Raw genomic sequence first — 22,402 nt, 5'->3', positions numbered from 1 at the left:
AGCACCTGCTTTCCAAGGAAGACCACATTCTAATGGAATTTAAGTGGTGGTCTGTCATCTCTCTGTGAAAACTGTTCATCTTAAGTTAGGTAAGTTTTTTTACAGGAAAGTACTTTCATTTTTAGGCCACCTTGCATCATTTGACAATAATTGTTAAGACTGTGATCAAGAATTACATCCTTAGGTGTAGAAACTTTTGGATATTTATCTTCTGATTTTTGATTTTTAAAAAGTAGCATGTGTCATTAATGTCCTGTCTTGCACCTAGAATTCAAACTCTACTTAATGGAGAGTGGAAGTTTCACACATAATATTGCCTTCATCCAAGAACAGCAATCATTCATTTGACCTAGCAACATCACATTTTCAGACATGGTGAGCATTGTCTCTACTTATAACCCATTTTTTCTCTTGAAAATCTTTATTTCATTGAGAAAAATAAAAGGCAGAATTTTCTCTCATATATTTAAAGCTTTAATTACAGAAAGATTGCTACTGATACTGCCCAACACGTTAAAGTACTTTCTCTCAACAGAACTTTCACTAATACAGTATTTAAATTTACAAAGTGATTTCCACATGAATGGGATTGTTCCAGGCCGAAAACATTTTTAATACCATAAGAAAACAAGAGATGAATGCACAAAATGAACTGTTTAACAGAGGTTTATGTACCCTCTTGTGCATTGTATTTAGAAATGAAGTCCTTAAACTCAGAGGCAGAGGATTCTCTGTGGATTAGAAGAGAGACATGCAGTCCTTTCAACAGCATCCTTTTATACAAAATTTGGCACTAACACCCTGTTTGCTTCAGCAAATGACTTCATGCTTTGTCCTTTTAATCCAATTTCCACCATAATATAGAATGAAGTGTTGTGAAAATACGAGAAGAGGATGCCTGGAAATTTACTGCATTAGAAATCTAACCCAGGTGGTAATCCAATCCCACACAGCACATTTCTCATTAACTGAGACGCTCGACCCACAGATGGCTTTATACAAACCAGCATTCTGCACTAGCTATGACTGGAAATAATTCTCACACATCAAGACACGACTCAACAAGGCAGGTAAGAGGCTAAGTCTGACAAGAAAAGGAACAGTCACTCTACTGAAAGCTACTATAATTGATTGTAACACTCATCCCAAGCTGAATAGCTCAGATTTGTAGGTTATTACAGCATTAGGTACTATGCTGGTGCAGCCCATGAGAGTATAAGCCCCCCTATTCAGCAAGAGCTTTGTCATTAGGTACTGTCTCCTCTCAGGTGAAAGCACCACGTGTACCTTAAACAGCCACTCCACACTAGGCAGGAGACCATTCAGAAAAACCTTATTCATAGTTTACCATCACAGAAAACAGTAATTTCCTAGACAATGAATATTGCTACTTTTGTCTTTTATTTCTTGAAGTGATTCTTTCCTGAAAAGGACAGATGCTTGCAGATGCCAGCAGCTTGCCATGTATGTGTCCTGGCCAGAAAACCAGCATTCCCATGTTCTCCTTGTAGAACCCTGGGTCCATTCGTGTCACAAAGGCAGTACAAGGCTGCTGCTCATTACTTGTGAATATGATGTCAGGGATTTAAATTAAAAAATAGAAACCAAACAATCTTTAAGAAACTTGAACATGATGGAAGCATGCCACTAAGATATTCCCATCACAACAGTGTCACATACCTTTTTATCATAGCCAAACAAGTATATATGCATAGAGATGTTTGTCTTTAACATGTCTTGGGCAGAAGAAGGAAAAAGAAAATGGTGTATACCCATATTAAAAATTTCTATCATTTGTGAAGCAAACATTTTCTTAATGTAGTTTCTTTCAATTATGTCAATATTACACTCTTCTTCACGGAAAGGTAAATTTGTTCCTTAATAATTTCTGTAATTTTTCACAAAATGTAATGTCTTGTCTATAGAGGACATTTCAAAGTTAGGCTGGTAGAAGGAAAAAAATGTGCAGGAAGGAGGAAGAATACGCAAAAACCCCAGAAAATACATTCCCTGGCGATATTCTTTCCAGCATGATTTGAACTGCAGTGTTCCTGCACTGGGTCTCAGTAATAAGCCAACCTTATTGCTTAATGAAAAGGATTTGTATCCCTGGCCTATGTAAAAATACAGGCTGTTTCTTTGATTCTCTTTTTCCTGTTGTTTCTCTGAGTAACTGAGGTGACAGATAAGATTTTTATTTTGCCTGAATAGTTCATTAAATGCAACACAGCCCTTCCCTACTCCTTGGGTAAAGTCCCAAACATATTTTTTCATTTTCAAGGTCTTATTCACTGATACAGATAATAAAAGGGAATTTTCTCCATGCCCAATTGGTTGTTTTGAGTGGCTAACTAGACAAAAGCTGATGAAAATAATGTCTCAATGTTGCTCCACTTTCTGCCCACAAACTGCTTTCTTAATATATGTAGAACTTCATACTTAGGTTACTTTCACCACCTTCAGGTTTGTTTCCTTTTAGCTTTCACAGCCTACTTCACAGAAGTATCATCTTTTAACCAAGAAAGTTGCTGGAGATGCTAAGGATAACACTTAAAATCTTAGTATAATTTTCTTTAGATACAAGCTCTTATTTCTTTGTTGCTGTTCTTCATCTACTTCCTTGAAAGAACATCTTCTCTTGGTAAAATAATAAGATAGACATAGCAGCTTTCCATTTATAAGTATGTTCAAGGTAGGGGACTGAGTAGATTTCCCTAGAAAGGAAATTTCTGGCAGTTTTTTTTGCTTTTTTAAGATTCAGATTCATAATTTTTCCTCTAATCTTACATTTAAGAGTATTAAAGTGAAGAAACTGAAACAGGCACCAATCTCCCTCTCTCTCTCTAAAGAACTAAAAAGTATTCTGGGACTATGTTCCAACCAGACAACCACCACCCGTACGGACACAGTGACGTATTTTTGCTATCACTTTCAGAAGCCAGATATTAAAATATTTTAGAACTATCATCATATTAATGTTTCGTCACTCAGAAAAATTTCTTAGATTGCATAGGAATGAGGCCTATAGCCATGACATATATCATGAGATATGTAGCAAAGGAATTTCCATGAGATGTGCCACACCCAGCCCCTCTTGATTGCTGAGGACTAGCTGGAAAGCACAGGTGTTTATTTTCTGCCAAATCTCTATACTCTTAATGCAACAGATTCTAACAGTGATAACAGCAGCTTTTGTCTCAAGTGTTAAGATATTTCCTTAGGAGTGCAGCAGGTTGTGATCATATTTATATCAACTGAGATAATTTTTCTAACTAACTTCTATACATAAAATCATCTTGCTTTCACCATGCCAGATGCATGTGCCCCACTAATCCAAAAAATATTAAATGCCTAATTGAATTTAATTTGAAATTTCATTCCTTAGGGCATATGATTTCATAACCCATGGCAGGAAAGGATGAGAAGAGTCAATTAATAACAAAATGCCTGTCCAAACAAATGAAAGGCCAGACCTCCTCAAAAGCTTGCCTTGTGCTTTCTACATTAATGTAGAAATAAAAATATAAAAAATAAAGCCCTTCAAAATCAAGCAGTAGATACTCTGCAGTTAATAATTTTTTTTGTACTCTCTGAGAGGCATTCTCGAGGATATGTTGCTTAAGAAACTTTCACTTCAGAAAGCTGTAGGTGTATCTCTCCTGAACATGTCACTGAAATACCATTTTCAAATGCAAGACTGGCTGACTTGCTGAAAAAAATTAAGCCATGCGCTTGCAGGTAACTGGAATGCTGGTCATGAAAAGACCAATATGACCTCACTTCTGACACATGACAGCCTTCCTTAATGAAGTTATTTGGTGCCAGAAGATGTGAAGTGAGCTCCTCCAAAAGCATACTAAAGTTGCTGGAATACAGAAGCCCCCACCAGTCAATCAAAGTTTAACATATTTTATTATTCTGGAGTTTGCTTGCCTCAGAAGGATTGATGTATGTTTGAAAAGAGTGAGGTACTAGGAGTCAGCATGTCTGCTCCATCTGTATGAAGACATCACATTTGCTCTGCAAAGTACACAGCATCCCATGGCTCTGGAAGGGATGAAGACAACCAAGGACTTCTCAGGACTTTCATTTCAAAGCACAAAAAGCTGACTAGTAATGAAATCTGATGTCTGAAGATACCGAGTTTACCACAATGAGAAAAGCCTCTGCTATGTGCAACTATACATATTGGTAGCCTAATGCAGTTTTTGTCTGATGAACTTTTCCTACACTATCTAGAAGACAATATTTTGAAAGATGCGCTGTGAATGCAAATTTGCCAGCATGGTTCTTCATAGCCAAAAGCCAAGTGGATGTGCTGGCCTAAATAAGTGTCTGATTTCCAAGAGCAGGATCCCACACTTCGATACAGCCATACCCTCATATCGCATCTCCTTTATTCTGAACCAGAAAGCAGTGGAACCTACCAGTTAAAGCAGGTTCTTATCCTGCATGAAGGCAGCTGTTTGGATTGAAGTACTGTGTTATTTTGAGCCTCCTGATATGGCTGACCAGAGTTCAGTGTACATAAAAAGTATAATGTTAAAAAAAGCTTCCTAAGACCCAAACAAAGCATAACCAAAGGTATTCAATTCATTTCAATGCAGTTGGATATAGAACCACTGTTGATTTCAATGATTGTGAGTCAAATCCTTCTTTGCTTTGAGCTCTCTGAAAATTTGGAAATTTGCTTTCACAGGATGCATTTGATGGACAGTAAAAGGAATTCCTAGAACATAACTCATCATCCTTATGTCCCACATTGATTTTAGGATGCCACAATACAAAAATTCCCTAATACATATGCTACAAACATTCTGGCAAGAACAGTTGGCAAGCTGTTCTACAGAGTACCCATCCAAGAGTAAATTGCACTCTGTCTGCAAATAATCACAGAAGGTAAAAATTCAGAGTCTGTAGGAACTGGAAATGTTAACAGAAAAAAATTAAAATTGAAATTGCAAGTTGCTTTCAAGCTACTGATCATGCAGTATTAAACAAGCTTTACTGCCTTATCATAGCAATTAATTTTTGTTTCACATTAATGACATTCTTATCATGCCTGAGATATTAATGCAATTTGACAACAGCAAATACCATAAGATCACTTAGCTTATCCATGTCACTTGTGGGGACAAATTCACAGCTTTACATTAATGATTTTCCAAACATACTAACTGCTTCTAAAATGGACTGCTTCTGTGATTTTGTGATAGAAAGATTCATTCTCACATTGTCCTTTAATATCTGATTTCTAAAGAAAACAATTATCACATTTCTAGGCAGCAGTTCTAAACCAAAACATTGGGTATATCCCACAAAATTATATTTTGATGCTTCCTATTAAATACATGACCTTACTAAATCTCCCAGCTTACTTCATCATCAATGTGATGTGATACTAATTAGTGATTAAAGTTAAATTTATTGCTGTAAGAAAACACTTGGAATTCAAAGTAAAATTCTCACATACATCAGAAACAGTAAGACTTCATTTCAGCTTTCTGCTTGTTTGCAAAAAGCTGTGATGGATGCCTTGGGTCTTTTGTGATGGGACTGGCTCCAAAAAATGCAATGTCACTTTGGACCAGGTACCTTGGAGAGCACCTCTCTCAGAAGACTGCAAAACTACAGCTGGAATTAGGGAGATAGTAGCCATAAACGTGGGAGTTGCTGCTGCAGGACTTGGGAAAAGAACATTCACAAAGAAAGCACAAAACCTACACCACTCACCCTTCTACAGATTAGAGAAATATGGGATATGACACTTTAAAGTACTACAAATCAAATGGGTATAAAGAATAATAAAGGGACAGCTGCAAATTCCACAAAACAGATGCAGGGTTTCATCACATACAACTTTTCTCTTCTGTTGTTACTTCACTACAAATAGTACCAACACTTCCCTGCATTTTCTTGCTAAAGAAGCTGGAAGCAGAGCTGAAGATGTGGTGAGATACCATAGTATTTATAAGAACTGTAGTATTTGTGTATAAAATGCTTCATTACAAGTGTATTTTAAATTCTAAATTATTATATTCTTATTAACCCAATTACTTTGCTATGTACATATTTAAACATAATTATATACTGTGATATGTACCTCTCCACTATTACTACATTTACTGCTAAGACTAATTTCAACTAAATTGAGAGTTCATTCAAATACACTTAGCATACACATATTTTGCATTTTTTCCCAGACCACATTACTATTGTACAAAACAGTAAAGTGCCAGAAATATCTTAAGTTTTCTGTAAGAATAAAATGGGCACCTTTAAATTGACACTAAACATGTGTCATAGTTTTCTAATGTCTTCTAAATAAAATATTTGCAGGATTAGTAGGAAGTTTTCTGCAAGCCTGTTTTAACTTTGACATGACCTTCATTTTTTTTTTTTGAAGTTTTCATATTCATACATATATGCCCATTGAAGACAGGGTTAAACTTGTCCAAAGCATTTTAATAAAATACTGAAGACCTCCTTTAATTTATGGCATATATATTTTCAAGAAGGAAAATGCTGATATTATCTTGGTTATAAGCTTGCTGCTGAAATGATTCAGATATTCTTTTCCTTTCGCACAGTATCAGCACAAAGCTCTTCTTTGCATGCAATGAATTATAGTTGACACTTCAAACCTATTCTATCAGTATCTTCTAGTTCAGAAAAATGAGAAAACATAAATATTTATTCTATGTATACAGAAGAGACACAAGACTCTGATAAAAATGATCCATTATGGAGAGATGAATAATTGTTACATGTGTCACACTTAGAACAGTAAAGGGCAAAAAAATTGCCACTTTTTAATATGAGGATTTGAGGTTATTGTGCAAATAAAAATGCAGTCATTTTATCATAGTGAGCTGATAAGTGTTTAGGCCTAGTGATTTTTGATGACATTCACTTCATGACTCTGTGGATGATGAAGCTGCTTGATTCAGATCCTTGGTCTGATTTGATAAAGCCTATTAATGAAGTGCTTTAACTGTGGAAAAATATTTATACAAACAAACTTCCATTTTCCTGAGACCCTGTGCTTATTAAATTCAATATATATTGATTTAAATGAAAATAAAGTAACATTAATAAAGTAACATTAATTCAGTAAATAAAAAATAAGGAAGTTCTAAAGTTATAATAGTCTGGAAAATTGGCTAAGACATTTTCTCAAAGTGTGATGTTTGTATTAAACAGTGAACTAGAAATCACAATTCACAGATGCAGACTTAGCGGAAAAAAAAACAACCTGGAATCACAGCACATCTGCAATACTGCATCTGAAAAGTTTTAATTTTTGGCACTATTTCCTAGCTTCATCACTACACATGGGCATTGGCAGGTTAACTTGTGACAATAAGAAATAATACCATGGATAACAGCAAATATTTCTCTGGTCCAGTTTCTTGCCACATACAATGGCCCCAGAGAAGACTGCATGATGAAGGCATGAAGAAATCAAATTCACCCATATTAGTTTCCAAAATGCAATATTATTATATACAATATATAAAATAATTGAAATAAATGTTGATTTCAAATTTTCTCTGAGTTCTTAGTGCTTTTGCATGAGATCTTGAGGCAGGGATGGAGGGATCAAACGTATTTCACTCCATGGCAAAAGAGAGATCTTGCAGTCATGCTTGCGGCTGAGAAGGAAGTTTCCTCTACTTCATCTTTCCTATAGTAACAGGGTAATTGGATTTATTTTTTGGTAAGGTTTTAATGTTTTAAAGGTTTTTTTTTAATATCTTGGTGACTCTGCAGACACTACAAGCTTTCTCAAGTAACACCATGACTTCAAAATTGGGTTATTTTTACTCTGCTGCTTATCAGGCTACAATATGAAAAATGGTGACTGTAGGATTATCTACACACTGAACAAAATCATCATCTTTGTCTCTATTCCCATTTCAAATATCACCCTTGAAACCACAAAGAGACTGTTAAAACAAGCAACATTTTGCAGAAAAAAACATCCAAAAGTTTGCACAGCATGCACACACGCACACAAATTATATTCTGAGGGTGAATCCATTTTTAAATGCTGACTTACTGAATTTTTTTTTTCCCAGAGCTAAATATATAAACAAAAACTGTCAGAAAATTAGAATAAAAATAAGCATCTAAAATGTCTTAAAAATCTCTGCTCCTTCCCTTATGTTCTACTTCATGCACTTAGTATACTGTCTTCCATTTTGAGCATAGTATTTCATTATATCTTCTATAACTATATGTAATTATAGAACAACTACACCTTTATTTTGACTGATTTTTTACACTTCTCTGATGGGTATTTTCTAAAGGCCTGTGTTTGTGCTCCTAAACTCTGGACATTTATTTTCATAATACCCATGTGACCCTATGTGACCAATATTGGACTAACTGAATTTATCTATAGCTAGTGCTTATAGGCAATGGACAAAAAGTTTACTGAAAATTTGGGGGAAACTGTAGTCAAGTACAATCAAAGGATTGGAAAATATACAGGGAATGGTTCTTGTCAGTTGTACAGACTTAAGGCAACTTCCTCCACTGGCAGCTCATTTTGGAATTTTGATTATAAGTCTCCCAAAGATTAGAAGCTGCTACTTGAATTTTTTTTTTGGCTTTTAGATAGAATTCTCAGGTTATAATCCTAGATTTGAACTCTGAATCCTGGAATTATGGAATCATTTAAGTGGGAAAAATCTCTAAGATCCCCGAGTCCAACCATTGCCCTGCCAATGCCAAGTTCACCGGTAAACCATGTCCCTAAGTTCAAGAGCTACAAGTCTTTTAAATATCTCCAGAGATGGTACTAAGTTATACCCCTGAGGAACCTTTCTTTCAATACATTTTTTCCTAACACCCTATCTAAACCTCCCCTGCACAACTTGAGGCCGCTTCTGGTCCTGTCCCTTGTTATCTGTGAGAAGAGACCAACCCCCACCTCAGTGCAGCCTCCTTTCAGGTGTTTGTAGAGAGTGTTAAGATCCCCCCAAGCTTCCTTTTCTCCAGATTAAACACCCCCAACTCATTGGCTGCTGCTCCCAAGACTTGTGCTCCAGACCCTTCCCAATTCCATTGCCTTCTCTGGACACTCTCCAGCACCTCAGTGTCTTACTTGTGGTGAAAGGCCCAAAACTGGACACAGGACTTGAGGTGTGGCCTCACCAGTGTCAAGTACAGGGGGACAGCCACTCTCCTGGTCCTGCTGGCCACAGTAACCCTGTTAAAATCCAGGATGTCACTGGCCTTCTTGGCCACCTGGGCACTCTGTTGGCTCATATTCAACTGCTGTCACCAGCACTCTGAGACTCTTTTTCACCTCTCTGCACCCAGCCTGTACCATTGCATTGGGTTGTTGTGACCAAGAGCAGGACACACATGGTTCCCTGTACCTTGATGAATCCAAATCAACACTGGTAGTTTTCCAACAAGCAAAGTGTGGATATGCCTCTGTTTACTAATAGTCTGAAAAGATTTCTCCTGATAACTATCAAAAAAACTTCACAAGGATGCAAGCAGATGCACCACCACTCTGTGTGAATTCCAGTCCTTGTGGTTCTTGATACCAAATAGGAGTCTAAATTTCCATGCAAAAATTGATCCTAATCTGCAGAAGCAATCAGGATTTTAATTAGTTACAATATTAGCTCTTAATTTTAGTCAATCTCCTGAACAACTCAAATATGACAAGCCTACTTTTGAGGGGTAAACTGGAATTCAGCTGTTAAATGGGAAAAAAAGTGCTCCTTTTGAATGGATAAGTACAGAAGAACTGGCTAATACAGTAAATCCAGAAACACTAGTGAGTATTTTGAAGATTATTTTAATTTCTTTTTTCCAGAGCACCCAAATGACAATGCAATCTCAGTGTCAGCCCTGGATCATTTGCCTGCATGTGCTGACACTGAAGAGGGAGCTCATGGTCCATAGCTATGCATGTCCTTCACCCCCATGGATATCATCCATGATCTGCCAGAGCAGCCCCCTGACCCAGCTCACTCATCTGCAGGTCCAACAAGAGCAGCAGGCAGTCTGTGAACACAGACTGCCCTTTCAGCAGCAACGTGGGCTTGGTCTGGTAGCCACTGAATTGCAGAGCCCATCTTGGCCATCCCCCTAGGTTAAAGCCTCTTTCAGGTGCCCTGAGAAGTCCTCTGCAAATATCTTCCTTGGTAAACACTGGCAGAACCTATGGAGTTTTAGGCAAATGCCTTTAGCCAGTTAAGTCATGCAGTAGGCATATCTCCATCTTTATTGTGCACATGCAGAACTACAGAATAATACAAAGTAGTCATTATGAGAGGACACAGAAGTATCTTGATTGACAGAAGTGTGTGTTGTTTTCTTGTGAGGATTCCAACCACTTAAACAAGAATCTTACCAGAGTAAAACACCCTAGGACTGGCTAATGGAAAACAAGCTTTCCAAAGATACCACTCCTTATCACAGTCTAAGTCTCTCTGAATTTAACTATGTTTTCAGGAACATTCTCAGTTTCTAAGTAAAACAAAGACCATAGCTACAGCATACAACATAGAATATGTAGTTCTGGGTATTCCAGGTCATCTAGAGATTTTGGAAGACGATGATAGCTATGTAGCCATACTTAAAAATTAAAAATTAATTCTAGGAAAACTGTTCACTTAAGAAGGATTTAGCAGGTCAATGACAGCTATTAAAGATAATAGTGTGTGTTAACCTACTTGGTATTCTTTAAAAAATACATGCTTGAATTTAATACAAATTTAGTTTTAAAATACTGTAAATTCAGGTAGATTAATGTATAAATTACTATCACAAAAATATACACCAATAGCAAAAAGATGTACTCTAACAAATAATGAATCACTGATCCTACTGTGCCGAAATATTTAGGCAATATGAATTCCTCAGTGTCTAAATATTCTGTTCAACAGTGAGAGAAATGTCAAGTAACAATAGTTTGGCAAAGCAGCATTGGGACACTATTGGGATTGCACTGCAATTTAGAGATAACCCCGAAGCAACTGGGTAGGGAAAATCTATATAGCCTATGTTATTAATGACTACTGACTGACCTCTGCTTATCTTCACTACCTTAAGGACGACATTGGAATCTTTGACTCTGTTCAAGCTTTATTATCTCAAATCTAGCCTGTAATAACTTAAAAGGGTTCTGATTATATTTTCAACCTATCATATTAAAATAGGAAAATTCTGATATTATGTATCATCTACAAAAAGGATCACTGCTTTGTTCATGTAGTGCAGTGTGACCCCTAATATTTACACTGCATGCAATGACCAAATAATGTATTAGCCTAATTTTTCACTTAAATATTACAGGTAAGAGAGAACACAACACATCTCTCCGGAAAGAAACAAAAAATAGAATATTAAGAGTATCTCCATAATACATTGAAGAGAAAAGCTAAACTTACTTTCCTCCAGGAAAGAACTTCCATTGTGTACCACACAGGCCACACAGGAAATGACAACAGTGGCTTATGTGACATTGAACCATGCCACATCATGGATATCTCAAAGCAACAGTCAAAGCTGACCAGATAGTGCATACAGGTCCACTGAAGCTCACTGGCATCAGTACAACCATCAAAATCCTCAGCAGGTGGAAAACAGCCCTAAACTTGAAATTCTTGCTGTTTTCCCATGTACAGCTCACTTAATTCTAATTTTCCAATCAATTTTCCACTTTCTTCCTCTATTAAAAAAAAAAGAATTATGATTTAAAGCACATAATTGAAGCTGAAAACAAAGCTGTTCTTTCCTCTTAGAATGTAACAATTTGCTTAAAGCTCTGTAACATTTTAAAGGGGACAAATGTAACAACATGCTCATTTCAAACTGGATTTACAAAAATTATATTTTTTTTGTAGCAAGCTGTTAAAGAAAAACAATATGCCTCATAAAATATATAGTATCTATAATTTAATTGCTTCTTTCTATCCTATCAGTTTTAAAAATTGTTTCAGATTTTTTTTTTAAATAAAAAAGAATCAAGCATTATTTAAGGAAAGACTTTTTTCTCTTTGTAGGAATGCAATTCAAACTTATCTGTCTTCAGAATATGAATACAAATTTGTACAGAAGTGATCCTCAATGCCATTGTCTTCCTGCTTTCAATGCTGCTATTTTTCAGAGAATATATCCACAGATCAATGACCCTTTCACGTGATCTGGAAATACCAAAGAATAACACCTCAGGGAAAATACTGGTTTCACTTGAGTTAAAATATTAATTTTTACAACTGAAAGAAAGCAGGAATCCTAAAATCTTTGAGAATGCCATTCATGGCAAATTAAAAAAAAAAAGGAATAGAGAACTAGTAATTGTTCACAAAAAATAATTTCAAACTAAAGCCACGGTAATATTAATGAATCTCACAGATTAATAAACTGCTCATTTGGCAGCATTCACTGTAGCACATTTTTGCATGTTTGGCCATTTTTTCTTACTGTTTATTAATTGCATCTACTTGGAATTGATGATCTCCAGGGTACTTATCAGTGCTTATCAAGACTGATGAATGCATCCCAGATGTTGGAGTCATGTGGAGGGTCTATCCATGCACAGGATCTCTGCTGAAATCCTGAATGTTTTCCTGCAGTGAACTTGCAGGCACTCCTGACAACAGAAATGCAGCTGACAGAGTAAATTCCAGAAGTGTTTCTCCTTTCCCCTCTATTACTGCATGAGAAAGACATTCTTATGCTGATGTGTAAGAATGTACACATGATGGGGTATTGCTTGCTGCCCTGAGGGGTCTTTCAATCCTTTTCTCTACCCCAAAGGAGACTTCAGTATCAGATTATAACACTTATTGAACTTCGATGGTGTGCTTTTCTCTGTAGTCCACGTGTACATAGGATTTCTGAATTCAATTTTTTGGGTATTGGGGGAAAAAACCTCATTCTAAATTTTTAGCATGCTTTTAAAATCTCTTTTAGAAATATGGATGAATGTCAGGCAATAAAGGAGAAAACTGCAGGGATTTTAATGGCATCTGCTTTGCTTATTGCACAATAGATATTTTTGTCATCTATATATAAAGTATCTTTGTGAAAGCCTTTAAAACATGATTTCAAACCAATGAATGCCATTTTCTATTTGCCTTTAATTTTCTCCCAATAGTAAGTTCATCAGAGTGTAACAATTAACTAACTTAATTAAGCTAACTTAATTATGTTCTTTCATAGGTCAATATGTAGAGCTACTCAGATTAATAGCAGAGCTTGTAAAGTTAATCTTCTTGTATAATGCAAATGATGCCCACTCATGTATTAAATACCTTCCTGAGTAACAGATGATATAGGACTGAATGTATTTTAAAGAAGGGCAGAGACTGTGAAAAGGCTAAATAAAAAAATGTCTTGGATTTGTGGAAATTTTGAACAGATCTAATTCATTTTTTAAATTAATAATGTTCTTCTAAGAGGAACCCTCATTTCATAAGGCCATTTGCAGCTTAAATATACATAAATAAATTTTGACTTCAAATGCAGAACTGCATGACAGCATTTTCCAGACATCTTGCGACCTTTATATTTAGTTATTAAGAAGATTACATAAAACAGTCATGTGAAGAGATTAGCAGAAAAATATGAATTCCTAACTCCAGAGCATTTACATGCTTAACTGCATTTCCCGGTTTATTTTACGGAGGAACCACTTCAGTAGTCAAAGGTATTATGTTCCTTTTCTCAGTTCATTATTAATTCACTTTTAACACAGTTAGACTCCAAGGCTCTTCAGGCATGTGGCTTACCACTTTTGTTCTGAAATACTAACGGGAACTACAGTAAAAATAATAATTACTTGTACAAGCATGAAAAGGAAAATCAAATCTCTTGAGTGCCAAATGATCTGAAAAGGTGACTCAACTCCCTTGTTTTGATAAATGAGTCTGATGACTGGAAGACACACTATGACAAGAAAAGTTGGATTATGGGCCAAATCACCCATAAGTAATTCCATAAGGAATCAAATATCAGCCTTTTCTACAATGAATCTTAGATCCAGAAAATACTCAAAATGCATTTCAATCCCAGGTCTGTAATCTTCTGCTGTCACTCAGAGAAAACAAAGAGGAGGAGTGCAATAAACATTATGTAATGAACACCTTAGAGAATATTTACTGTGAAGAAGCATAAAGGAAAAGACCCCAGAAGTATGAAAACCACCACTGCTCAGAAGCTTTAAAACCAGAAAGAAGTACTAAGAAATGCACTGGAAGGATCCATCCTATGTCTACCAGGATATGGATGACACAGATGATCCCATATGTTTTCTTCTCTGTTAAAGTATGTCATGTTTTTGGGTTTTTTTTTTAGGTGGTGTTTTTTGGTTGTTTTTTTTTTTTTAGGTGGTGTTTTGTCTGTTTGCAGATCTCAGTATAGCAGCAGGTTCAGAGTACAAAATAACTAGTAAGTTATCACTTATGATTTTTCATCAGGAAACAGACTTAGGTCCATACAGCATGAACACTTACAATTATTTTTCTGAGTGGGGAAGTTGCTCAGAAGATAAACAAAAAAAAATAGTGGTCAAGACTAAATATGAGTCCAACTCACCCTACGTCAGTCACTATTTTTTTTTTTTTATTAGCAATGGGTCAGAAAGAATGAATTTATAGCAACAACTGTCTGACACAAATTTTCTATTAAATGCATTCAAGCCAGAAGCTACACAGAATAAAGGGAATATATGGTTAAGGCTATGAAATTTAGAAAAGAGTGCAGAGGCTTTTCACAAATGGAAGCATAAGAGCTGTGCATTTATACATACAGATAGATATACAAATATATTTTATCTAATACATTTTATCTAATAATAATTTTATCTAATATTCTTGTGTGCTCTAAGAGTGCAAATCATCTCTCTACTTCTTGATGGTGCTTATTCTTCATGATGATTATTTTCTGAAATTAATTATGTCAATGATGGACAGTCAGTCATTGAATAGTCTAATAACAGCAGATGGAAAAAATTACCACATTAGCATTATTACAAACTTACCCATGGAATTACTGTCAATTCAATAATTTCAGAATATGTTAGATCATACTTTGTTTAAAAAGTAAAAACCTTACTGTAATAAAATACCATAAGGATGGACTGGACACACAGCTGATGAAATTTATAACTTTGGGTTTGAAAAAAAAAAATTCATTTCATACTAACTTGAAATGCCAAAGTGACTTGTTGGGAAAGGTTTTATCCCAAGATCAAGAAAGGAGCATAAATCAAGAAACGAAAGACAGTATCAGCTGCCAATTTTATTAACAGAAATTAAGTAACATTTCCTTCCCTCGTACAGGAAATAATGCAGTTAAAACTGAATTCTACAATCCTTTTAGGATGCTTGTACCATACTTACAACTAATGGCAGATGACTTAAGTGTGTGACACATCTTTTTCTATCAAACAAATCACTATACCTTAGCTGTATGTTACTTACGGAAAAATGTCTGTGCTCTATCAAGATAAACTGGAAGCACTGAATGTCTAATAGTTCAGAAACAGGTTAGAGGGTACCTATCGTAATCCTTTAGCTAAGAACCACAAAGATTTGCACAGCTTTTATAGTTTGAATCCAGCACCCAAAAAGCACCACAGACATGTAAGCTATTCAGGTTCATATGCTTATGAACACATGATTTATATATTACCTTAAAGTGCTCCATGCTTTATATGCGCTTTTTTTTGTAGGGGAAAATAGGGGTTTGTTGGTTGTTGAATTCATTTTTCTATCCAAGAGAAAGGAGAGGACAGCTTTTCCTCTGTATCTGTACTGTTCTGGCAATGCAGACACTCAGAAAGATCAGCTCTGTTAGCCTCTAGGCTTACACTATTAAAACATGATTAATTAATTTGCCACAGGATTGGCAAAGAAAATTAATACACATAACTCATGTACTTCCATTTTACTTCTAATTAAACAAGAGAATATGCCTCTTATGAGACTCACATTTATGGGAACTGTCAAAACTAGTATTTTCTTACTTAGATAACAAACCACTGACACCATCATTCCCCACAGATTAAAGGGCTGCTTATGAGAAATGGTATCAAGAAGACAAAGCCCACCCATCTTGCTCTTTAGACACATGAAAAAGGCAAAGTAAAACTACTTCAGCAACAAATCTTCACTTACTTCAGCATCTCTGTATATCCATCAAAACCCAACTTAAGTACATGTACCAATGCAACTGCCAGATGCAAAGTGAAGCTGACCACAGCAAACAAAATAAGGGTCATGAAAGCTGATACACCAGCCTTTCAATCTTATTGAACAATTGCAGTGTTAATCAAGGAAGTGTATTCATACATTTAAAACATTTTAAAAGCTCTGCATATTAAATAATCACAACATCCAGAGAATTTCCTTTCATCCGTTCAAGGTAAAGAATGCGCAGTATACAGAAAAAAGGGTATACTAATATAACAGTGATGTATATCTGAATTTTTAAAGTCTTGTGGAAAAAAAAAATCCTATCTTAAGTATTATTATTGGAGGAAAACTGCTGAAACTATATAAACTGCTTGGAAGGTCTAACAAAATTATACTGAAGTTAGGATGAGAGAGGATCTATTCCCTTCCAAATGCACTGAGTTCTTATTTCAATGCCACTTTCCAAATCCAATTCTTAAAAAACCCCAAGAAATATATACAATATTAAGTTATCAATCACAACCTTATTTTAGGATGGACACTAATTAAAATTATTCAAGCATTCAAATATATACAACTTAAATTTTATAGAGGCCTGCGCAGCTTTTGGAAAGACACAATAAAGTATCTTTCTAACTTCAAAGTCAGTTCAGTAAACTTACAACATGAAAGGTTTCTGCATGTGAAATACACTGATGAATACACACACTTTCCTGAATCCCTAACAGATGATTCAGGACACCTGTGAAATTCACAGAAAATTCACAATTGTCTAGATCTATACACTCAACATGCTAATTATTTCTGCAGTGGCTTTTGTCCTATGCCCCATAGTTGGACACTGTCCTGATCCAACACAGAGTTAAATCTAACATTAGAGCATCAGAAGTGGCTGGGAAGAAGGGCAGCAGTAAGAGGAGTGGATGCCATCCTACCTTCCTGTTGAGGAGAACTTAATATTCAGCCATCATTTCTATTAGGAGGAATGACTAGACAAGCAAAACAAAACCTCATTTGATCAAATTACATCCCACAAATATCATCCTACTGATGACACACGTAATCGAGTATTAGATTCAGACTATGCTATCTAGGAAGAAAACAAATTGTAAGCAGGAAAAAAAAGTGCTTTGTTCAAATTAATGTGTCAGCTCATGCGATTTTCCATACTTTCTCCTACAAGAAGTTGTGTGTCCTCACATTTGCAAGCCCAAGACTCTTTTTGAACACCACTTTCCACAACCTTCTCAAATTTTCTCCATCTTCCTGAAACCCTTCACTGTTAGCCACCTTGCCTTCTTTACTCTTTTCTCATTTTTCTCTATGCCACAGCTGCATTTGAGCTTTTCTTTAACAACTCTCACCAATACTGATGCTTTGAATTCAAATGAGACATAAATTACACAAATAATGCACCAGTCAGTAGTCAATTCCATGTATTAACTTATTAAGCAGATATTGAAACGTGTACTAGAAGACTTCAAACGAAATTAAAAGTAAAAATGCATTAGTTTAATTCAAGCTCTGCAAACACTTTTTGGTCCTCTTTTTTTGGGGTGTAATTCATAAATGTTTGTTTATCATGCTGACTTACCCATGAGTAACTTAGGTGGGTTGTTTCATGGTGGGTTCTGAATTTGGAAATTCAGCATAATGGTGCTCCCCTCTCAAGGCTCCCTGCAAATCCAACCACAAAACTCTTTCTGACTCACCTCTCTCTGTTTTGTACAAACTGCAGTAAATATGATTGGAGAAAGTCTCATTCCTTTATAAACCACATGACCCCACATTCAGTAAAACAGCTTCAACGTGAACTATTATTGAACTGTTTGTAAAATTTGAAAGGTGTATTTCCATCTTTTGATTCTCTGAAGTTTCCTCTCCCTCACAGTTGAGCTGCTTTTATTCCACAAAAGCAAAAACTGTATACCCATCTTCCTCTTAGTCACCTTTTACTAACTAACCATGTTTCATTCCTCTTTCTGCAGGACTTTTCCTCTCTTTTTATTTTTAAACATCATCTGTGCTCTCAATTTTAATTTCTCCAGTGGAGTGAGATAAGTTGAAAAAGCCGAGAATTAAGAGGCAGATCCTACGTCTCTCCACAGACTACAGGTTCCTTTGCTACTCAGGAATACGTAAGAAAGTATTACTAAAAGCTTGTACTACTCTATCCTCAGGACTGCTTAGATGTGATAACCTGACTTTCTATCTTGGAATATGTAGAGATATCCCAAAATAAGTGAATCTACTTGGTCTTATTCCAGGAGACACTCTTAAGAATTTTCCTGGCTTCATACTCTGGACCTTCCCTCTTCTTCAGACAAAGTGACAAGACTATCAGAGAAATGAAGATATTTATCTAAAGGCTGCACTAAACTAACAAACGGCATTGTGTTTCCTATGACTAGCACTTCATACTCTCCTTTGCTGTGAAAATTACAGTCAAAAGAAATCTCAGCAAAAAAAAGCAGCAAAGACTAGTCTTTATATACCTGGTACTTGACGTATTTTGAATATTAATAATACCAACTAAACTGTTTGAATAAGCCAAGATTAAGTGTTAAGGCTACTACAAAGAAGGACTTACATCTCACAGGAAAGGTTAATTTAGGGATAATAACAGTTCTCTGGGAAGATGATTTTCACCATGAAAGGAAGTTATGAGTCTGAATTCTACAGACAACCTCTCCTCCAGCTATAGTGTACTATGACAGGGATGCAAAGCAGGATAGAAAACACTGTGACTCATTTGACACCCTATGGAACTACCTTACAAGCACCTTTGCTTACAACAACAGGAAGTATGAATTTATGACTACATCACTACTACTACTAGTATATCACTTTTTGAAACCAAGAGAACAAAGAAAGGGCCAATCTCAGAAAGAGTCTTTCCTTTGCACAAGACAGAAGTAAGACATATTGAAATTTTGTGAAGGATGTTAGAAGTTTGTATCTACCTACAGACCTATGTACAGATTCTATTTCTGACTCTTCAGTGTAATGAAATTTATTTAGCCAGAATCTAACAGTATCTCCTTTTACTGTCATGGTGTGATAGATAGGAACAATAAAAAAATTTCCTAGTTACTGACAGTAAAAAACAGTATTTAAAAAGTAGCATTTATTATGAAGTATACTTGTAGGTACCATTAATAATAGTCCTGAGTTTTAATTTGGTCTTGCATGCTGTTTATATGTTTATATAAGACTGAGCTCTAGCTTTAAAAAGTCTCTGTTATTAGTAGTACAACACTAGGCATAAAAAACAGAGGCAAATGTGTATTCCCCAACAGTTAATCTTGGAAAAAAACAGACACAGAATGTCCTACCTCTTGTGGATGTTTCTGTGCCACCGATATCAGCTCTTCAGAGCTACTTCTTGAGGTAGAGGGTACCACGTTACCTGGGGCCTCTGAGACCACCTCATTTGACGGCTCGGAGTCCTGAGGGCAACAGACACAAACAGACCCCTCAGCAGCGTGTTGATGTGGCACGCCAAAAAAATGAGACTTTTCAGAGGAACTGTGCTTTAAGCACAGAGAGAGAAATAAAAAATACTTGAGGCCTGAAACTACTCTTTTTATTCTGGGCAACTTATTTTGCCTGAGTCAAAAATATCTGTCATATATTTTCTCTTGAAATAATAATATTTTCTTCATTAGAGCATTTTAATACTTATTAAGTAGTTACAGCATTTCAGAATTGCAAAGTTCTGAATAAGCATGGTTTTTTACCCATACCTACCCCTGCTCCTGAACTGCAAGGAATGGAATATTACATTTTGTCCCCTTATGGCAGATGGATGCTTCTGCAAAACAGCTGGAGCCATGCTAGAACAACGCCCAACAAATGTATTGTACCAGTCACTGCAAACCAATATAACATACAACCTAGTAAAGTTAAAGATGTTAGCAGAGTTTGCTATCTTTTAGTAAATTTAACATTACGGTAAAATAAAAAAAAAATCTTAAATAATTTACATTCTATTTTCCAAATTGCCTTGATTTTGTCACCCAACATGACTAAATAATTCAAAATAAAAAACACTTTAATACCTTCACTGCTTCACACAGAGGTTTTGATAACAGCATATATTGAGACATTTTAATGGAGAGAAAAGATCCATTAGTTGGTACAATCTCTACTGTGCTTGTTGTAATGCTCATTACAGAAGGTATTTTAGATGTCATCACTTAGCAAGCAGAGTATGTGCTTTTGATATATCACTTTCTTTCTACATTCACTAATTGCAAGGAAATCAAGATTATACTTTTGGAAACTGCAAGCTGCAGAGCTCATTATTAAGTTTTCAAACATAACAACCTGTAAGAAGTAAATTAAAATTTTGTAATGATAATATTCATCAGTTGCAGTTTAGCCCATTGCATGGAAAGGGAAAAAATGAACACTGGTCCAACAACCATTACTGAATCACACAGAGAATCATATCTGGTGAGACCAGATACTGTAAAAGAATTAACACATGGAGGGAGTTCCTAAAGACTATAAAGGGGAGAAAATACTTCTGTGCTTAAATATTTCTAATAATGATTTTTTACACCTTTCTCATTGCATCACCTCTCCGCAACTTAGAAAAAGAATGCTCTGGGGCATTTTGTGACATGACACTTTAAAATTCAGGTTTAGTATGAGGAAGATACTTTAAGGAAAAAAACAGCTTTCTGAAAAAAATAGCTTTTACTGAAGACTAAAGAATACCATCAATTGAAATGTTAACAGTGAAGTCTAATTGCCATTGCACTGAACTGTTTTATGGGCATAATGCTGGATCTGTGGAACAAAAGAAAAAATGAGATATCTTGGAAGAGTATCAGCCAAGCAGAGTGAGCTGCAAGGAGAAACATCTCTAGAATTCTGATAATAAAAGTCTGATTTCCCCCACACTATATATGCCATCAAAAGGAAATTTACATCATGTTCATCCTGAGAGCTCACTGGTTTCCCTGGACTTGTACAGGCAGACATCTTCTCTCTCAAAGGCCTCCTCAGTTTGGTCCCAGTGAATTATGATGATGAGGATGTTTTTTCTTGTTTACTCAATTAGCCATGAGCTCACTCTGAGAATAGAACAGTACTGTTTTCTCCTTGAGAAAGTTAAATCAATGCCATTTATCAGCTCAATATGTTTCCAGAAGCTCTTCTGTGCTTCTTACAAAAAGAAAAGTAACAAACACATCTACTGGAAGAAAATTATACACTTGTCTGAATCCGTTGGTTCAGTGATTTTTCTCCTGAATTCTGTTTGCATTTTGTATCTGAACAAGCTTTTGTTATGCTGCTATTACCTGTGGCCAGATAATGCTGGCAACCATTTTCAGTTACTTGCTTTTTTTAAAGTAATAAACAGTGTTTTTCAAAAATTATCTGAGCAACTGCAATTTGGTAAGCTTACATTCGTTACAGTCCTTTGTCTCAACAGGTCCATAGATTCTTTTTTATATCAAATCTTGAGTATCTTCTACTTCAGCAGCTTGGCCATCCTTCTCCTAAGAACCAGCTGGCTAATTTAATACTTCTATTTTTAGAGAGATGGATGGAAACCTAATTTACTTTATTATTCAGAAACCAATCCAAGCAAATATGCCTCCCTTCCCAACTGCACTGTTTTTATTATCTCTTTTCACATTGTTAGCTGGTCAGAGCATGGTGCTAATAATGCCAAGGTCCTGGGTTTGATTCCAGTATGGGCCATTCACTTAAAGAGCTGAACTTGATGATCCTTGTGGGTCCCTTCCAATCCAGACTATTCTGCAGTTTAAATATGTAACACAGGCAATCTATGTTGTTCTGAACTATTTTGATAACATGTGAAATACAGCTTTCAGAAAGAGATATATTCAGTACGTGGAATGAGATCCTTTCATGGATGGTACCACAATAAAAATGCTGCAAGGTGGAAATGACAACTTTTACAGAGCTGCTTCCAGGTGTGTTATGAGTATGTGGCCAAGTGAGCAACACTGTTGGTTAGAATTCCTGGTACTTGTACTCTGGCAAGTAAAACAACCCGAAAGAGTATTAGCATCATTTACACTTGGAAAGGCAAAAAAACACTACCACTGACCTGAATAGATATTTTTACCAAGGAGGTGTTAAAAGGAAAAATGTACTTCAAAAATAATTAAAACTTATTGTCCTAAAGTCACTTTATTATTTTTTTCAAGGTCCTGCATGATGAAAACAATGACAATGGCATTATCATTGGT

The 22,402-nt window shown here is 35.7% G+C and overlaps 1 protein-coding gene across 4 annotated transcripts in view; it reads right to left on the bottom strand.

The window, feature by feature from the left end:
• Positions 1 to 22,402, bottom strand: part of PHF14 (PHD finger protein 14) — a 161,115-nt gene that overhangs the window by 13,352 nt on the left and 125,361 nt on the right. For 2 of the 4 annotated variants that reach the window (XM_053974350.1, XM_053974333.1), the window contains one exon: positions 19,505 to 19,618. The exons of 1 other annotated variant lie outside the window; for it this stretch is intronic. In XM_053974350.1, coding sequence (XP_053830325.1) covers positions 19,505 to 19,618 — 114 coding nt within the window. Of the gene's footprint in view, positions 1 to 17,763; positions 17,847 to 19,504; positions 19,619 to 22,402 lie in introns of all 4 variants that reach the window. One more of the 4 variants, XM_053974342.1, reaches the window with a different exon arrangement.

This window comes from Vidua macroura, chromosome 1 (genome assembly GCF_024509145.1).
Source record: "Vidua macroura isolate BioBank_ID:100142 chromosome 1, ASM2450914v1, whole genome shotgun sequence".
In the NCBI taxonomy this organism is placed as follows: Eukaryota; Metazoa; Chordata; class Aves; order Passeriformes; family Viduidae; genus Vidua; species Vidua macroura.
Note: the sequence above shows the minus strand (reverse complement) of the source record. Positions and strands in the feature narration are given on the sequence as shown.